Source organism: Prionailurus viverrinus, chromosome B1 (assembly GCF_022837055.1).
Source record: "Prionailurus viverrinus isolate Anna chromosome B1, UM_Priviv_1.0, whole genome shotgun sequence".
Classification (NCBI taxonomy): Eukaryota; Metazoa; Chordata; class Mammalia; order Carnivora; family Felidae; genus Prionailurus; species Prionailurus viverrinus.
The window spans coordinates 172076431-172095593 of NC_062564.1; the positions used below are offsets into that span (position 1 = coordinate 172076431).

Sequence of the window (19163 nt, forward strand, 5' to 3'; positions counted from 1 at the left end):
GCCAAACCACCGCATGAATGCGCATCTGTGCCCATAGTCTTAATCAACCTCTTTGTTTGTTTCCTTTTTTTCTTGTTGTCGCTGTAACAGTCAGTGACGCCTGCCCACGTGATGCAATGGCATTTGCACAGAGCAAAGCCCACGTGCTTCTCCTCTGACGAGTGGCCCCATAGGTCTCATCCTTAGAAAAAAAGCGATCCTCAGATTTAAAGCACAAGTTTCTGAAGTTTCACTACCTATATATGTACATATGTTGATACAGCTACCTGTGATTTCTCCACGGTGGCTCCTTCTTTATGGATTTCCTACTCTGCTTCCTTCTCTCTCCTCTTTTCTTGCCCACTCATTTCATATTCAACTCAAAGAAGGCCAAAATGAGATTTTAAAAAAGCAAATAATTATCCAGTAAACTGGTAAAATATTGATACAGGCCGGGGATCGCTGAAATTGCCCAACATGTGTATTTTACTCCCCCTGCTATACACATACATAATATAACACATGATTATTTTTTTTAATTTGAATGCCTTTGGACTTCGCACATGCTTTCCATTTCGCCACAGTCCCCACCATTCTCTGTCATATTTCACACTCACCCTCCTTCATGACCTGTTTTTATAGTCGGTCTGGTCCCTTCTTGAATTCCAGGGATTTTCTAGTCTGCCTTCCTTAGGAATCTTCTGTGCGCAAATTCGAATTGTAGAGTGTTAGAAAAGACACTGCTGCTTTGTAGATGTGGACAGTCAAATGGGAGGAGTTGTAAAAGCAAAGCTATAAATACAGTACTCATTTATGGAAAGTGATTAAAGAAAAGAAGAGTTCCACCCATTGCTGAAAATGGTATAAGATGCCAACCAGTAAATCTTCCTGATTTATAAAGGAGTCAGTAGATTTTGCCTGTAACCTTGCGAATTTTGCTTGGGTCGTTGATTTCAGCTAATGGAGCTTTTAAGTTGTTCACAGGAGTCTTGAAGCTGTAAGATGACTTGATGACGGGTCCTTAATGTCTGTATTCTCAAGTGTCCGTCTTCTTTTCCAGTTCTTCTCTTGTTTCTTTCCATTATCGTCCCCTTTACCATACTCTGTGTCCATAGGATGTCTTTAGTTCTCATTAGGGCTGTGGACGCATCTGCCTGTGGGATTCTCCAAACTCTTAGGGGTGAAATTGGAACACTGTAATTGTTTCGCTTTTAATAAAACCCTCTTATTTTCCATTTCCCAGCAGATATATGGAGTGATCACTCCTTTCAGACTGATCCGGATTTGCCGCCTGGCTGGAAGAGAATCATTGACGTCGCTGGGACCTATTATTGGCACATACCAACAGGGACCACTCAGTGGGAGCGCCCTGTCTCCACCCCCGCAGATCTCCATGGTTCTAGAAAAGGGTCACTTAGTTCTGTAACGCCATCTCCTACCCCAGAGCACGAGGTAAAATGGAGTATCTTTTTAACAGCTTAGTAGAGTGGATGTTACTTGTGATTTCTCTTTAGACTTGTTGCTTCTGCCCCAACAGGTCATCAAGGTAAGGTTTTTGATTATCATGCATGCTGCATTTGAAACCGCAGAAATGCTTCCTCTTAGTGTAAATAGCGCTAATACCATCTTTCAGGGATGTTTTCATTTTTTAGTGGCTTTTGGTTTCTTGAAACAGCATTCTAGGTACAGAAAGTTAAGAGAGGCTGATTAATGAGAAGTGGTTAAGATTCCCTGAGGCTCACTGAGGCAATACTTTACTCCGTAGGTGCCACTGCATGGCGCTGCCCCATAAAATATTTACACACAGAAGGACGTCTCTTGGCCAGACGTGTTATAATTACTGCAAATCTTATTAGCCTTGGGTCCTTTTGGTTGCATGGAGGGGATGTCTGCAGGAATAACCCTTGAGAGCCTTCAAATGCTTGATTTCTATTTTTTTAAAGGATCTGTTTATTTAGCAGAAGTGATGTTATTTTAGACATAAATAGCAGCATAAATTTCTGCTCTCCATGAGGAAGAAATATGATGTTTAAACAAAGAATTGCGGCTTGAAAAAATTCCACGTGGTATTTATTAACACAAAGATTCTTGCAGCTAACCTTTGTGAATCCTGATAACTGAGTATTCAAGAGAATTGCAGTTGGAAAAGGTCACTATTAAGTAATGGCTTTTTTCAGCAAAGTAGTTGGATCCCTAACACACAGACATTTCTGCTTGCCTGACCACAGTCTTCTGTTTTTTCAACAACCCATTTTCCTTTACTTTGAGGACACAGAGGGCATCTAACCTGCATCTCTCACCTGCAAGTCTCCTCTCCATATTTGCAACTATTATCACCCTTCTTGTCATGAAAGTAGACAGTGTCTTGTTTCTTACATCTGTGGTTCTTTATTTCGTCTTCTCTGGGAGGCAGTGAGATCTACATTCCAATCACATGCCTGCTCTTACAGGGCTTCAGCATCTCACTTACCCTGCCTAGGCCCCATATTCTCCATTTTTCTTTCTTTTTTTTTTTTTTTTTTAAAGTTTATTTTTTTATTTTGAGAGAGAAGGGGGGAGAGAAAGAATCCCAAGCAGGCTCCGTGCTGTCAGCACAGAGCCCGGTGCAGGGCTTGATGTCATGGACCATGAGATCATGACCTGAGCCAAAACCAAGAGTCGGACAAATGCTTTATGCTTAACGGACTGAGCCAGCCAGGCACCCCTCTCCATCTTTCAAGCGATGGCTTGGGGTGAGCTCTACTCACGGTGATAGCCAAGGGCCTTGGTTTGTTGGAACTTGACACTGATAGGCACATGCTTCAGTATTACTGAACCACATAGGATTTTGTTGCTAATCACTGGATGACTTTATTGAGGCGTAATGTTCCTATTCACTGAGCAAATTCCATTCATTTACTCATCTTGTGTTAGGTTTGCTGGGGGATAAAGATGAGCCTCAAAGAGCTTAGCATGAAGTGGAGTCCTTCTCCTGTCTCAGTCTAATTGCGTCTTGGCATTTGTCCCTGGACCTTCAAGTGGCCTCCCAGAAGCGGAGCCAGTCAGGACACAGCCTCTGCTCACTAAGAGCAGACATCCTCTCTCTTTCTTTCTTGTACCTCTTTTCTCTTTGCATCTTTGTTAGAATCTCTTTCCCCATTCCAGGTCTTCATTCCCCTATTACAGCCCTTTAACCATCTTCACCACATGGGGGTGCCCTATGGCGGGGGGGTGGGGGGGGAGTGTCAGGGTGGGAAAGAATCAGCTGATCCCAGTATCCACACATTACAAACAGGGAAGCTGAAGCGCAGAGAGGTCCGTGACTGGTGGCGCCATTGGATCTAGAACTCAGAGATCCTGAATGCTCCTGAATCCTAGGCCATAGTTGTTCTCGCTCAACCTCCTTGGCTTTAGGATCTCAGCCTACTGCGCTTTCTCATTGTCCCAGAGGTTAGATTGGCCTCACTTTGACGTGTCCCTTTTGTCCAGTGAACCTCTTTGTCCTCCCTCCGTGCAAGAGATGAAGCTCTTGAAGCCTGCCTCCTGAGACCAAGGTGTGGGTGTGGTAAAGTCAAAGGAGGACATCCCAAGTTTCTGTGACTTGAATTTTTTATTTCTTCAACTAATATGGCAGATTTTTGTTTCCACGTTTTCTACAGAAAATCTTGGGAAGCATGCATCACAGATAGGCAGCGAACCCTCGGGAAGATTACCAGGTAGCAGAGTCCACCTCTAATCCCTGGGCCTCCTTCTGATGCCCACATATGCCTGTTCTTCCTCTGTCTACACCTGCTTCCCATTCCCATCCTAGCTATTGCTCAGGGCCCCTTCCCAGGCTCAGATTGTGTCCCATGGCTCCTGCTTCCTGCTTCCTCTCCTAGAGTTTAATGTTTCCCTAATGTATCCACAGCACTCAGCCTCCCTGCTGCTATTCATGATTTATTGTGGTTTTCAGTGTATTTTCATAAGTGTCATTTCATTTGTTCCCCTCAAGATGGAGAAGACCGCTAATATATTCCTTATTTAAAAAAAGAGTTGGGGCGCCTGGGTGTCTCGGTCGGTTAAGCATCTGACTTTGGCTCAGGTCATGATCTCACAGTTCGTGGGATTGAGCCCTGTGTCAGGTTCTGTGCTGACAGCTCAGAGCCTGGAGCCTGCTTCGGATTTAATGTCTCCCCCTCTCCCTACCCCTCCCCTGCTCATGCTCTGTCTCTTTCTCTCTCTCTCTCTCTCTCAAAAATAAATAAACATTAAAAAATTTTAAAAAAAGAAGAAGAAGAAGAAGAAAAGAGTTAACTGAGGGCACCTAGGTGGCTCAGTTGGTCAAACCTCTGACTCTCGATTTCGGCTCAGGTCATGATCTCACAGTTCCGGAGTTCAAGCTCCACATCGGAATCAGGCTCTATAGCGACAGTATGGAGCCTGCTTGTGATTCTCTTTCTCCCTCTCTGCCTGCCTCTCTCTCTCTCTCAAAATAAATAAATAAATAAAAGAGTTAACCGAAGTTCAGTGAGCTCAGTAGCCATGCAGCTGGGGTAGGATGGGCATGTGCCTAGCTCTCTGACTTTAGATATGCTCTGCCCCCAGTAGTGTGTCAATTTCCACCTTGCTGTTGGTCTCATTCCTCTCTTCTGCTGTTAACCATGCCATTGTGTCGACCCTTATCCCTCCACGGCAGTTTGTAGCAGATGTGTCATTTTAAGTTTGAGAGAGAGAGCCACGCCCCTCCAGCACTTGAATAGATCAGTGGAATAGATTTTCTTCAGATCAGCCTTTCAGTTGTTGACTTCATACCCATTTCCCTCCTGTGCGTAAGGCCGTTAAGCAAAAGAACTGAGCACATTTAAAAGGCAGTAAATTAAAATCACAGAAGCAAAGGTATGAACAGGTAGAGAGAGGAGGAGGGGGAGTTGGGGACAAACCCAGCCTGCCATATACCCGGGACGTGCAGGCGCTGACACGGATGTTAAACCAGAGGCACTAAAGGTAATGGAGTGTTCATGGTGCCGAGCTCATGGCTTATCTCAAGATTCCTCCTCGTAAAACCCTCTGCAGCTGGTACTGTAGTTGTCACTGACTTTTTACATTTGACAACACTAAGCGAGGTGAAGCTTGCCCGAGGCCACACACCGAACGGGGGTGGAGCCAGGCTCAAATGAAGATCCGCCGACCCCAACCTACCCCAGGCTTCACTGTACCATTTACAGGAGACTTGGCAAATCTCAAATCTCAGCCCAAGGGAGGGCCACATCACGAGCAGAGCCTGCTAGAAAATGACTTCTCTTGATAACATTGTCTCAGGTGCTAATGACAGTGGAAGAGAAATGATTATTTCTCTGACACCGTTTCTTTGATCCCTAAATAGAATCTATTTCAACTAATTTGGAACCACAAGAGAAAGCAAAATGTTAAGGATGAGAAGAAACTTGTAATATGTCGTGTTAGAAATGCATATTTTATTCAGCTTTTCCCCGAGCTCGTTTAAAAAAAAAAAAAACAAACAAAAAACTCCAAGTTGGTGCCAAATCTGTTGACTCTGCTTCACAAAAGTTTAGGACTGAAGGCTTCCTTACAGTTTGCAAATTTTACATTTCACATTCCAAAGTTCACCAGGGAAGTGTCAAGCACAGTGGATAATATTTCCTCTGCGCATGCCAGCAGTATTTTCTGAAGTTTGTAAACGGCTCAGGAAGCATTTGCTATTGAAATTTGGCCCACAGTAGTCTCCCTTCAGTCCACTGATTTGTTCCAAATTCCTTGGATGTTGAATTTTAGAAGAGGGAGCCACACAAAATATTTGTATGAATAACTGTTGGCCTGTAGGCAAGTCTCGCCTTTCAGTGTTTTCAACTGAAGGTGTTTCCTGGTTCCTTAAACAGGATGGAGGAGAAAGTGGGTCTGAAGCAAGGGAAGGTGGAATTGTTTCTCAGAACTGTGATCTTTTCTTGATCACAATTCGCTCTGTTCTTGCTGCATCGCTCGTGGTTTGTCAGGGCCCTGAGCAGCTCACCCCTGGGAGGGGAAAATCCGCATATTACATTAGAACTGTGGAATTTCTTATACACTTAGAAATAAGATGAAAACACAAAGGAGCTATTCTGGCATCTTTTTACTGAGCTTCTTGACCCGATCAAGTAATCGTGACTGGCAAGAATCCTCAAGAAGGGCCTCGTCAGTGCTTTTTTTGTTTGTTTTTAATGTCTTATTTATTTTTGAGAGAGAGTTGGGGAGAGGCAGAGAGAGAGGGAGACACAGAATCCAAAGCGGGCTGCGAGCTGTCCAGCACAAACCCCGATGCAGAGCTCGAACTCACGAACCATGAGATCATGACCTGAGTTGAAGTTGGACACCTAACCGACTGAGCTAACCAGGCACTCCCATGGCAGTATTTCTGAGCCTGTGGGTCAAGGATTGTGGCCAAGGTGACCTCTGAGGCTTGTAGGACATTTTGATTCCTTGGTCCTACCCCAGGCCACTGAGCTAGACCCTCTAGGGGTGGGACCTGGAAATCTGCCTTTATCATAAGCTTTCCAGGTGATTTTGTGCTGAGTAAGTACAAGAGCTGGCACTCTGGTGAAGCTCGTCTCCCTGTCTTGGTTTATGTGTTACCTCCTCTCTGGACTCACCCTACTTCTCCTGGGAATTACTGCGCTCATCCCTGAACTTTTTTTGAAAGCCCTTTATTCCATAGGGTCTTTTTGTAGTATTATTAACTGGTGGCATGTCAGTCTCCCTCCTTGGGGCGGGGGGGGTCAAGGCCTGTCCCCCTCATTTTGTGTCCTCAGCACCTGGCATAGGGTTCGTACAGGGTGATATTCATTAAATGTTGTCTGAATGAAAGAATAAACCAGCTTCATAGCTGAGGGAGCTTTTAGTTGACTTACTGTCGCAGCAAAGCCAGTACTAGTGTCCCCGGGCTCCTGACGCTCCCCTAGCTCACAGACACTAATTTAGTTCCTCAAGCATTTGTCAGTCTGTTTGCTAGTTTGACTCTCTCTGTCTCTCTCTCTCTCTCTTTTTTTTTTTTTTATTACTTCTCTGGGTTATGTTTGTGTGATAAACCGTCACTCTATTCTTCTGAGACAGTGTCACATCTAACAAAACACAGAAAGCATTTTAAAAAGAAGTTTAAAATATGCACATATATATGAATTTAGTGCTCATTAACATCGCCTGGACTGTTCCTTTGTGTTCCAAGATTAAGGTGCTCTGTCTTTTATCATCAAGGCCACACATACAGAGGCTCAAGTCGTGGCAAAAGAGGATGAAGAAGCACAATTCATTAACACTTTGTCGTCCATAGGTCCCCAAACTTTTTATTCTTACAAATGGCCTTATTTTTTTCCTCCATGGAAAAGAGTAGAAGATATGGAAACTGTCACCTTGGGCACCTTCGGGCAGCCAGTCCCTGTGCTAATTGCTAGTGTTCTTAATCTCAGTTTGCCCACACTCTGATGGTGAGGTCCTCTTAGCCCTATTTCATAGGCAAGGAGCTGAACTCACAAAGCAGATGAGAGCAGAGGCAGGGTTTGAATGCGGGCTTTGCTGCAGAACTTCTGAAGTGCCCGTGGAGGTGATGATTCTACCTTCCATCAAAGTCACTACCGAATGTTCGTTCTTTTGCTTTGCTCTCTGCCTGGTTCTCAGCAGGTTCACCTTCCGTGTTTGCTCTCCAGCTTACATTTTGATACCACTTCTTAGAGGCTTTCTCTTCCCCCTCGAACATCCTCAAGAACATGATGTAAGCTTGCTTCCAGCAGAATAGCAGGGCAGCCTTCCTGTTTGACTTGTGGACTTGCTTTCTAAGATCTCAGAAGAGAAATCGGGAAGAAGAAAACTCTCAGTAGTCAAGGTATACAATTGGATTCCCTTCGTGGGTCCACCCTCACACAGATTCTGCTGTGTGGCCGTGAACGGCACCATGCTGAAAGGTCATGGAGGGTCATGATAAGCACCATGCTCCAGGGGCTGGGTCAGTCATCAGGGACACACTGCCTCTGAGGAGCTGAGAGGCTCCACAGCTCTCCCAGAATTCAGCATGGTCACTTTGATCAGGATAAGGGGTACTTCACCTGGTCAAGGTCGAGAGAAGCACCCGGAGAAACACCTGTAACTGGCACCAGAACACCACTGTGCCAAGACTTAGCTGCATCACCTGCAAGATTGCTCATGGAGGGGGGACATTGCTCATGGAAAATGATCTCTGTTCTTCCTTCACTGGCCTTTCCCCTGTCAGTCTTGTCCTTCCTAAGGCAAATTGCCCACCTGCCTTTCCCTCTCTCACTGTTTTTCTCTTTGTCTCATCCTTTCTTTCACCTCTCACTCCCACCATGCAGACTGCAGACCGGGATGGCTGCAGACTTTCTGTAGAACCAAACAAGTTCTTTGGGTTGTTTTCTTTAAAAAAATTATTAGCTAAAGTGGTGTATTCTCTCTTTAAAAAATTAGATGAGGGGCCCCTGGGTGGCTCAGTCGGTTAAGCATCCAACTTTGGCTCAGGTCATGATCTCATGGTTCATGAGTTCGAGCCCCATGTCAGGCTCTGTGCTGACAGCTCAGAGCCTGGAGCCTGCTTGGGATTCTGTGCCTTCCTCTCTCTCTGCCCCTCCCCCGCTCATACTCTGTCTCTCTCAAAAATAAATAAACATTTTTTTAAAATTAGATGAATAGAATATGTAGTTCTTAAAATTCAAGACAGATGGTTTTTATCTTTTGTTGCCCTTGATTTTAAAAAAGGAGAATTATGGTCACTTATATAGGGAAGAGAATGTCTAAAAATGAGGGTTTTTTTAATATAGGAGGGAAAAGGGTCTTTTGTCCTAGTCATAACATGTTAGTCCTTACTGAGTTTTGTACTAAAGGGTTTCTTTAATGGTACCCATGTTATTTTAGCTTTTGAAAAATTGCTGTATATGACCTTTGTTTACTTAAATCTGCAAAAGGTGGTTTTTGGAAATTTGCCAGCTGACTCATGTCTCCGTAGCATAAGAGCTGGATTCATACAGTCTTAGAATTATAATCAACCTTTATGTTATAGGGACCCAACATCCAAAGGGTAAATACATTTAAAAAAATTGTTAAACCATACACACATACAGAGAACTATTTTAATTAAATGCCAAAGACTCTTCTGAATACTTGTTTTGCAAAAATACTCTTTATTTCTAGTCCCACACAGTGTCTGTTGAGGATAATTTGATTTCGGATTCCTTTTATCAGACACCCACTCTTTTTTTTTTTTTTTTTCTACAAGAACATAATTACCTGGAGTCTTACTAATTCACCATCTGATATCCTTTTTCAACATTCAACTGAAGTGAAAAACAAATATTGCTCACATGTAAACAGTGATGATGATTTGGGATCAAATAGGCTTGTTTTCCTTTTAAAAAAAAAAAAAAAGAAATTCTAGCTCAGAATTCTTGGTATTTCACGTCCTTATCATGAGTACCCCTGCAATGGTGATTCAAAACCTTTCTTGGTTACTGGCCCCTCTGCAGATAATGAGAAAAATTGAGGATCTTCTCCCCTAGGAAAAACACATACATAAAACCCCACCCTGATTTCAGGGGGTTCACAGGTCACCTCAGCTGTGTTATTAATTTTCTCAGCAGTGAAAACTGGATGCTGCTTTTGGGGATGGAGGAAGGACAGAGGCAAAGGGTGAGGCAGCATTCCTGCTCTTTTGCTCAACGAAAGACAGATGATTATTTAAAAAGTAAATATAGTGATCTAAGTCCTACTTTATTTGGAAAACCTGCAGTTCAGATGCTTAATCCAAAAAGGAGAGTGACAGTGATAGCAGCTGTGCAATAGTGATGACAAATTTGTATTTGCAGTGCCTCTGCTCTCGTTGAGTCCCATGGAGTTGACTGAACACCTCTTTCAACACCTGGCTCGTTTGAACTTAGCTGCTTTGGCTTTGAGTGGGTGTCAAAATCAGACTAATGTCATGAGCAGAAATTAGGGGTCGCTATTCCCTTCTCATTTTCAAAGAACCTCAGTTGAAGGGACTTAGGTGGAAAGTCTCCATGGTTGATTTATCATCCAAGAAGAGAGGTTATGGGCCTGACACATCAGTGGAACAGATACACAAGGCTGTCCCTGGGTTTTGTGTGCTTCGTTTATTTCCCCAAATGTTAGATGAAAAATATTTGAATATTCACTCAATATAGAAGAAAAGAAAAAGACCACAAACAACATTGCCTGTCGCCTGAGGTGAATGGAAAGGGGTGTTTAGAGTCAAAAATCTATCGCAAGCGTTCTCCCAACAAGGCAAGGCTTGGTGCTTTGCTCTGCGATTATGTTTACAGAATCCTTTTGTGATCAAATACTAATTCATGAAGAAGCTTGTGTGGCAAAGAAGCAGAGCTTTTGATGAATTTGAAGAGTTTACATTAGGTTGTGTAGAGCTATTTTTTGTCAGGTTAAATCTCGGCAGATGTGGCCGTCGGGCTGTGTTTTCTTATATCCCTCTTTCCCTCTCATTGTCCTCCTTTTTTCTTTTATGTGAAAATAATTTGAGCCCCAGCTTTTCATGCCCTTGGCCCTGGACATTCCCCAGTTTTCAGATGTGCACATCGACAGGCACCATCCCTAATTCCACCCCCACCTCAAGAAGACAGTTCTGTTTGGTTACCAGAAGAGAGAAGGTTTTCTGTGGAATTAGGTGCACTAGGCATTTAGTATTTGACAGCATATTGTGTGGTTTTAAGGCCACGTGTGGAAGACCACTGACTGCTAATAGTGTTCAGTCGTTTGCCGTGGTAAGTAATGCACACTGCGTCTCTGTCCTCCTTGCTCTAGGCTGCAGGTGATAATCTAGACCTAGAGCCAGCTAACAAGCTGCTGGTAGAGTGAATTTGTTCCCTAACCCATCCTGTGAATATCAATGCTAACAACGGTGTCTTGTGTTTTTTTTTTTTTTTCTTTTCCTCTTTCCTTTTTTTTTTTTTAAATCAATGTGCTTTTTCCTATGTGAATAATTATATGTCTAGAAACAGCCATGGAGTGATTTTGCTGTTCTGAATGGGGGAAAGATTAATAGTGACATTTGGAAGGCAAGTATATTGTCAGATTCTAGATCATTTAATATTTCGTCCTTTTTGCATGGCTGTGGCTGTATCTTTTTCTTCTTCATGAATATCATCCATTCTGCAGGGACGCAGTGATGGGGCTTCTTGCTAGGGATGTCCAGCTCACACACATGTTGCCTTTATTTAATGTGTCCCGTTGTGAATGACGGCAAGCCGGTTGCCCCAGGCTCCCCGTTGTCTTGTACGAACCGGGGCTTGCACCGAGCCAGCACCCAGCGGTCCTTGCATGCCCTCTCCTGCCTAAGCTCACATACACTCTCTGCCTCATGCCGGGAGGACTCTTCTCCCCTTTGATATTTGAGGCCACGTCACGGGCCTTCCCCCTTTCTCCATTAACAGGGGTCTATTTTCCTCTAGGATTTGCATGCAGCTACAGTTAACCCGGACCCCAGTTTAAAAGAGTTTGAAGGAGCGACACTCCGCTATGCATCTTTGAAACTCAGGTAGGACATCGGCAGGACCTGCCACCATGCGTGGCTTCGTGCAGCTGGAGTTTGCAGTAGAATTCTAAGTCCAGTTTTCTGTTTTTCTCTCTAGAAATGCCCCCCATGCTGATGACGACGATTCCTGCAGTATCAATAGTGACCCAGAAGCCAAGGTTCGTACGAAACCCACTTTTCAGCAGCCAGGTTATATTCTTGCAGCAAAGTAACGACTTTGGAAATGGCTCGGTTTTTTTTTTTTTTTTTTTTTCCCAACGTTTATTTATTTTTGGGACAGAGAGAGACAGAGCATGAACGGGAGAGGGGCAGAGAGAGAGGGAGACACAGAATCGGAAACAGGCTCCAGGCTCTGAGCCATCAGCCCAGAGCCTGACGCGGGGCTCAAACTCTCAGACCGCGAGATCGTGACCTGGCTGAAGTCGGACGCTTAACCGACTGCGCCACCCAGGCGCCCCTGAAATGGCTCGGTTTTTATAAACGATCAACCCAGAGCCACCTACGATGTAATTATTCCTCAATCCTCTCTCTTTGCAAATCTCCAACACTTAAAATAAATCCCCAGGAGAAGTTAGGCTTGGGAGGGTCTCCATGATCGTCGAGACTCTGCCTGCATCTCACTGCATCGGCTCTTTGCACAATGTAGTAGGTTGAAATTATTGTTCGGACGGGTGGGCTTCAGAAGCCTTTAGAGACAAAGCAGGCTCTGCCTTGCAGAACAATGGGAGGCGCAGCTGACAGGTGGGACAGGACTCCTCGTGCCCGCCTCTCCCAGGACAGCCTCACACCTTTGCTGTCATTTTCGTAAACACAGGCCTGATTTATGGTGGAAAACGAGAGTAAACTTTTGCTTCTGGACCTTTGGTGGGGCACCAGCAAAGCCACCATGGGCGTATGGCCAGTGCAATTGCACAAGGTCCCGTGCCTGGGGTTTAATGCTGTGTGGTCACCATCTTGAAATTCTTAATCATTTTATCTTTGACTTTGCATTTTTGTAAGTGAAGTCCAACAGGGTCGTGGAGCATGCCCCAGGAAGTTGGAGCTTTGGTTTATGCATAGTCCTGCCACCTCCCTACCTCCCTGAGAGGTTCTCAACTGCCTGTTCCCCCTCTCCTTGGCACCTCGGGCCTTGCCAAACATCCTCACACCTGCTTCTGTCCAACAGTTACTGGTGCCTTCCATTCCAGTAGGGGCCTGTGAACATGGGGAGGGTTCGCCTTGGGGACACATGCCCCCGTGGCATCTTGAAAAGGGATGAGAGAGTGGCCTGCCCAGTACAGGCTGACAGCACAGAGGTGTGTCCGTGGGGGTGAGGCCCTGCCCGTCCACAGTCTAAGCACTAGTGTGCTCGGCACGGATGTCACCATACCCTTGGGGGTCACCTGTCTGCTGTGGGTCACAGTCATGGGAAGAGGGGATTCCCTGTTCCTGGGCAGGGCATGGAGCATCGGCCCAGCAGCTGGTGGCATGGGGGAAGCCCAGAAGGTGATGGTTTGTGGGGGCGTGCAGGGCCCTGGGGCACCTGCGAGCGCCTACACTTAACCCTGCACGTATCCCTTTGCCCAAGGGAGCATGACTTCAAATACCAAGTAAAAAACACCATAATGAGCGAAGAGAGAGAATGCACAAGAAAGGAAACAGTTTTGTTTCAGTACTTTTTACAGCATTTTCTTCCTGCCTTTTGAACAGGGGCTCTGCATTTTCATTCTTTATATTTCATTTCCATTTGCAAGCTGGTCCTGGATATTTTTTCTGAGTCCCAAAGCAGATCTGTGTCTATGAATAAAACAGCAAATAAGTTCCCTTAGTAGTCGTTACATGGGAGACACCACGCAGTTTGAAAACGTTGACTCCTTTGCTGCCATATCGCCATCAATGCTGCGCGAGTCAGGGCTCGCAGCGGAAGCCTCCGCCGATCCTGGTCTGCTCAGCTTCATGCTAAGCACGGTCTCCTAGGATGAAGGCCATTCCAGAGCAAGTGGCATTCTGAACAAGTCCTTGGGCTGCTGCTGACATGCTGGCCTTTTAAAGATAAATTCTGTGGCAGGCAGCGGATGCAGTGAAACAGGAAGACGGGCTGGGAATAATTTGCTTTGCTACCAGGTGTTTTACAAGGCTTATCAGCAAAGGCTGGACAGGAGGGGCAGTGGGCAGCCCCATCTCCCTCTGCCCTGAAGGGCTGGGGAGTGATGGCCTGGGAAATAGAGCGGGCGGGAAGGGGGATGCCCCGGAGGAAGATGGGATTGGTACCAGGAACAGGAGGCCAGGTTGCAATATTACCCAAGTTGTGCTTTCCCTTTTTACCTCTCAGGGGTACTGTTCACTGCATTCTTTGTCTGCCACCTTGCTAGTGCCCATGTTGCTTCCAACGCCTGTTGTGAATTTGTTCATGTTAGTAAGGAGGCTTAGTTTTGTCATAACTCGCCTGAGTTTGAAACAGAGAAGTACATGTGTTGTATTTATTTTAATGTATTTTAAGTTTATTTATGTATTTTGAGAGAGAGACAGAGACAGAGACTGAGAGACAGAGCATAAGTGGGGGAAGAACAGAGAGGGGGAGAGAGAGAATCCCAAGCAGGCTCTGCACTGACAGCACAGAGCCCGATGTGGGGCTTGAACTCACAAACCATGTCATCATGACCTGAGCTGAAATCAAGAATGAGACATTTAACTGACTGAGCCACTGTGCCTCCTGTATTATTTATTTTATACCCTACTTTGTTCTATATAAGATCTTAGAAGACTTATGAGAACAAAAGCTTTCTTTTTTAAACCACAGAAAATATAAAAGAATAATTAATAGATCTGTCTGTACTGGGACAACAGACAAGAGTCAGAAAAGATTAGGGCAAAGAAAGAAACATGACTTTTCAGATCATGGAACTCTGCACAGTAATGGAGATTGACCTGCAGGTTTATTTTTGTGCCTCTAGGTGATCATTTACATCAAGGATTCTTAGGGTGAATGGCACAAATCCCTGGAAGGACAACTCAGAATCCTAAAAAGATGTTCACAAACTATACGTGCTTCTGACTAACCTCACCCTCCCTAGATTCTGAAGGTCCTTGTGCTGTAGAAAGCCACTGTCATTGTTGAGGACTTAGAGGACATTGGGAGGGCAAAGGGTTTTATAACCCTACAATATATGAATCACACTATGCATGAGGCAAAAGCCTCTCAGTTCATTGTGGTATGTAATGGATTTTCTAGGGCTTCTTTATAAAGTAACTATAAAAATGAATATTGAGTGTTAACTTTTTGCCAGGCATTGTCCTAAAGACTTTGTGTCTGTTGATTCTCATCCACAGAAAAATTCACTGGGCTAAGTATCATTATCTCTAGATTGCAGATGAGGAAACTGAGGCATAGAAAGTTAAAGAGCTAGAAAGTAAATAGAGTCAAGATCTAAATCCAGGCCATTTAGCTACAGAGCCCACACTCACTAGACTTTGTATAGAGAAAATTCCTTATACATTGCATATTTGAAAGTTGGTAAGAGAATAGATCTTAAAAGTCCTCATCACAAGAAAAAAACTTTTGTATGTATGGTGATGGATGTTAACTAGACTTATTGTGGTGATCATTTTGCAACATACACAAATGTTGAATCATTCTGTTGTACACTTGAAACTTATAATGCTGTATATCAATTTTACCTCAATTAAAAAAAAACATTCTCACTTGGAGCTGTATTTAGGGGCAACCACCAAATAATGTGTCCTCAACAATATTCCAACTCTATGTGGATACGTAGAAATTTGGATTTTGTCAGTTGGTATTTCACAGCATTAGTCACTGGAAGCAAAGGATAAACACCCAAGCAAAATTCATTTCAAGTAAATTGAAAGATTTACTTGATTATAACAGTAATTATAAGAAGATTATAACAGTGTGGACAGAAGATTATAACAGTGTGGACCAGCTTGCAGCTTGCTGGTCTGACTTGAGGCAGTGATGAACTGTACTCTAGAAGTGGAAGGGATAGGCTGCAGGGTTTTCAGACCATCCCTTAATAGCAAACTTTCAACTAGGCTTATGGTCAAGGTTGGACCTAGATCAGGAGTGGAGATAGGCTGCGTTGCTGGTGATTGGCAGATCCGTACACTTTCATTCACCGTGCAGATGGCAGGACTGACCTCCCTTAGAGGAAATTGAGGAGTCTGGCTGTGCTTCCCTTCTGGATGCATGGTCACCATCCCCTAAGGGAAGTGAGTGAGGGAAGCCCTGCAGAGAAGGCCAAGCTGTTCTTTCAGAATTACAACTTTATATATATATATATATATATATATATATATATATATATGTATACACACACACACACACACACACACACAATTTATTGTCAAGTTGGCTGACATACAGTGTATACAGTGTGCTCTTGGTTTTGGGGGTAGATTCCCGTGATTCATCGCTTACATACAACACCCAGTGCTCATCCCAACAAGTGCCCTCCTCAATGCCCATCACCCGTTTTCCCCTTTCCCCGCCCCCCCCATCAACCCTCAGTTTGTTCTCTGTATTTCAGAGACACTTGGGGTTTGCCTCCCTCTCTGTTTGAAGCTATTTTTTCCCTTCCCTTTCCCCATGGTCTTCTGTTATGAGTGAAAACCTATGATATCTGTCTTTCTCTGACTGACTTATTTCATTTAGCATAATACCCTCTGGTTCCATCCACATTGTTGCAAATGGCAGGATTTCATTCTTTCCCATTGCCAAGTAGTATCAGAATTACAACTGTTTTAAAATCCAGCGGCCCTAAGTGAAATTATTTTTTTTACAAATTTTGAAAAAGTCACTGAGTTGAGCACTGACTTCAGTGAAGTCACTTTGGAGGAGTGCCCCGACAACACACACACATTCCCTCTGTCTGCCACCTGCCTGATTAATGCCACCTGGGCCAGCTAAGAAGCAGAAGTGGCCAGACCCACATTTTCCAGATGTTCAGGATCTTTTGTGGAAGTAAGTTCCTTCTTCAGATAACCCTTCATGTTCCTTCAGTCTGCCAAAGACCAGGAAACTGAGTGCCCCCCCCCCAGGTAAGCAGAAAGTATCCTTTCTTTAGGGGGAAAAAAAATTAATTGAATGTGCCATGGAATTGTAAATATAGCCCTTGAGAACTGATTACTAAAAAGTTATTACAGACGATGTCTGCCTTCCTAAATGAAACTTACATGCTAAAAAAATAAATATCATTTTAGGCTGTTAGGATGTAGGTGTGTACAAACCCTCTACCTATTCTCAATCTGGCCACCTTGATAATCATTTGTTAGGTGAAACCTCTATAAATAGCAGTGGCAACATAAAATGACGCCCCCCCACCACGCACATATGCATCCCCTAGACATGCTTCACCTCCCTCCCACCCTCCCCAAAGAGCAAAGTATTTTTATTATTTTTTTTTTAATTAAAAAAAAATTTTTTTTTAACGTTTATTTATTTTTGAGACAGAGAGACAGAGCATGAACGGGGGAGGGGCAGAGAGAGAGGGAGACAGAATTGGAAGCAGGCTCCAGGCTCTGAGCCATCGGCCCAGAGCCCGACGCGGGGCTCGAACTCGCGGACCGCGAGATCGTGACCTGAGCTGAAGTCGGACGCTCAACTGACTGAGCCACCCAGGCGCCCCAAAGAGCAAAGTATTTTTAAAACTCTGAAAATGTTTTTCAAGACTGCTTAATTTTTTATACAGTAATTTTTTGGTAGTTGATAGCAGTGTATATGTGTGTATAGAATTCCAAGCTCTTTTTTTTTTTTTTTTAAGTTTATTTATTTATTTTGAGAGCGAGAGAGCATGAGCAGGGGAAGGGCAGAGAGAGAGAGAACATCCCATGCAGGCTCTGTGCTGTCAGCACAGAGCCCAGTTTGGGGCTTGAACTCATGAACCATGAGATCATGACCTGAGCCAAAAGAGTCGTACCCTTAACTGACTGAGCCATCCAGATGACCCCTGAGCTCTTTATTTAACTTTTTATTTTAAAATAATTCTAGATTTATTGAAGAGTCACAAAGATTGAGTTCTTATATACCCTTCACCTAGCTTTCCTTAATAATGTCTCCATAATCATCATACAATTCAAACTAATAAATTAATATTGATACCATATTATTAACTAAACTATAGACCTTATTCATAATTTTTCTTTTTTTTTTTTTTTTTTCCACTAATGTCCTTTTTTTTTGCTCCAGGACCCAATCTAGGATATTATGTGTCAAGAGCTCTTTAAAAATTATTTCATGGGGCGCCTGGGTGGCTCAGTCAGTTGAGTATCTGACTCTTGGTTTTGGCTCAGGTCACAATCTCACTGTTTTGTGAGTTTGAGCCCCGCATCTGGCTCTGCTGGCAACGCGGAGGCTGCTTGGGATTCTCTCTCTCTCTCTCTCTCTGTCCCTTCACTGCTCATGCTGTGTCTGTCTCTCTCAAAATAAATAAACTTAAAAACTTTTTTTAATTTAAAAATTATTTCATATATTCCTTTCCATAATTCTCAGATTTCCCATTTCTTAACTCCATTAATATAATATTCCATTTAATTAATAGTACCATAATCTGTCTAGACACCCAGTGGGCATAGGAGCACCTTCTAGCCCTGCAAAGCAGAGAGCTACAACTTTATAAAAATAGGTGACTTTTTTTTTCTTCATTTATTTTCAAGATTTTATTTTTAAGTAATCCCTACACCCAACATGGGGCTCAAACTCACGACCCCAAAATCAAGAGTCACACGCTGTACTGACTGAGCCAGCCAGGTACCTGAGACTTTTTTTTTTTCTTTTAAATTATTGCTTTGGTATAGCTTGCTGAAACTGGTATCACCAGGTCAAAGGCTGTCAGTTTGTGGCTCTGTCACCTACTGCAAAATTGCTTTTCAGAAAAGCTACAACAGCACGTAATTCCACCAGTAATGTCCTAGAATATACCTCTTCGTTCACTGCCTGCTTTACTCTAGCCTTTGCCATTTTAATTTATTCACCCTCGTTTTATGCATGTGAGTTACTCTGTCCTCTAAAATTTCCCCTTCTTAAATTATAGAGAAAGAGCATTGGCATTGCTTTATGAAACTCTCTGTTCCTGTCCATCCTTGCCTGTTTTTTCCTCTTTGCTTGTTTAGATAAAAACTTTATTTTGAAATAATTTTAAATATACAGAAAAGTTGCAAATATAATAGAGTTCCCAAATCCTCTTCCCCCAGCTTACCCTGGTGGAATAACCATAGTACATTTGTCAAAACTGAGAAATTAACATGGGCACAAAATGATTAACTGAACACATTTGTTCTGATATTACCAGTTTTTTCTTTTAATGTCCTTTTTCTCTTTCAAGACCTCATTTCGGGGTACCATATTGTGTTTAGTTCTATGCATTTTAAATTCAAAACTTCATTCATTATTGTAATCTTAAATATTTTTCTCTAATTATTTTTTCTCTCTATTTTGTGTTACTTTTCCATGTGAAAAAGGGTTTAAAATTCCTGTTACACAAACCTTTTGGAGATGATTGCCTCTTGTGCTTCATTTTTTCAGAAGGCAACTCCTTGCCGTATTTGGGCAGCCCAGTAGCTTGCATTTCTAAATTCTCATAATTTGCTGTCTGACCTCTTGCTCATTGTACTTTAATACCGTAAAATCCAAATTTAGCCCCATAAAACTGTCCTTTTTTGACGGCATATAGCA

The 19163-nt window shown here is 43.4% G+C and overlaps 1 protein-coding gene across 14 annotated transcripts in view; it reads left to right on the forward strand.

Annotated features, from left to right (window-relative positions):
- APBB2 (amyloid beta precursor protein binding family B member 2) overlaps positions 1 to 19163 on the forward strand; it is a 397886-nt gene that overhangs the window by 259563 nt on the left and 119160 nt on the right. For 10 of the 14 annotated variants that reach the window (XR_007151499.1, XM_047855461.1, XM_047855459.1 and 7 more), the window contains 4 exons: positions 1223 to 1431; positions 10956 to 11018; positions 11412 to 11497; positions 11592 to 11652. Coding sequence is in view for 13 of the 14 variants with exons in the window: in XM_047855461.1 (XP_047711417.1) it covers positions 1223 to 1431; positions 10956 to 11018; positions 11412 to 11497; positions 11592 to 11652 (419 nt within the window). In the remaining variant the exon portion in view is untranslated. The remainder of the gene's footprint in view (positions 1 to 1222; positions 1432 to 10955; positions 11019 to 11411; positions 11498 to 11591; positions 11653 to 19163) is intronic. The other 4 variants (XM_047855468.1, XM_047855469.1, XM_047855462.1 and 1 more) reach the window with 3 other exon arrangements.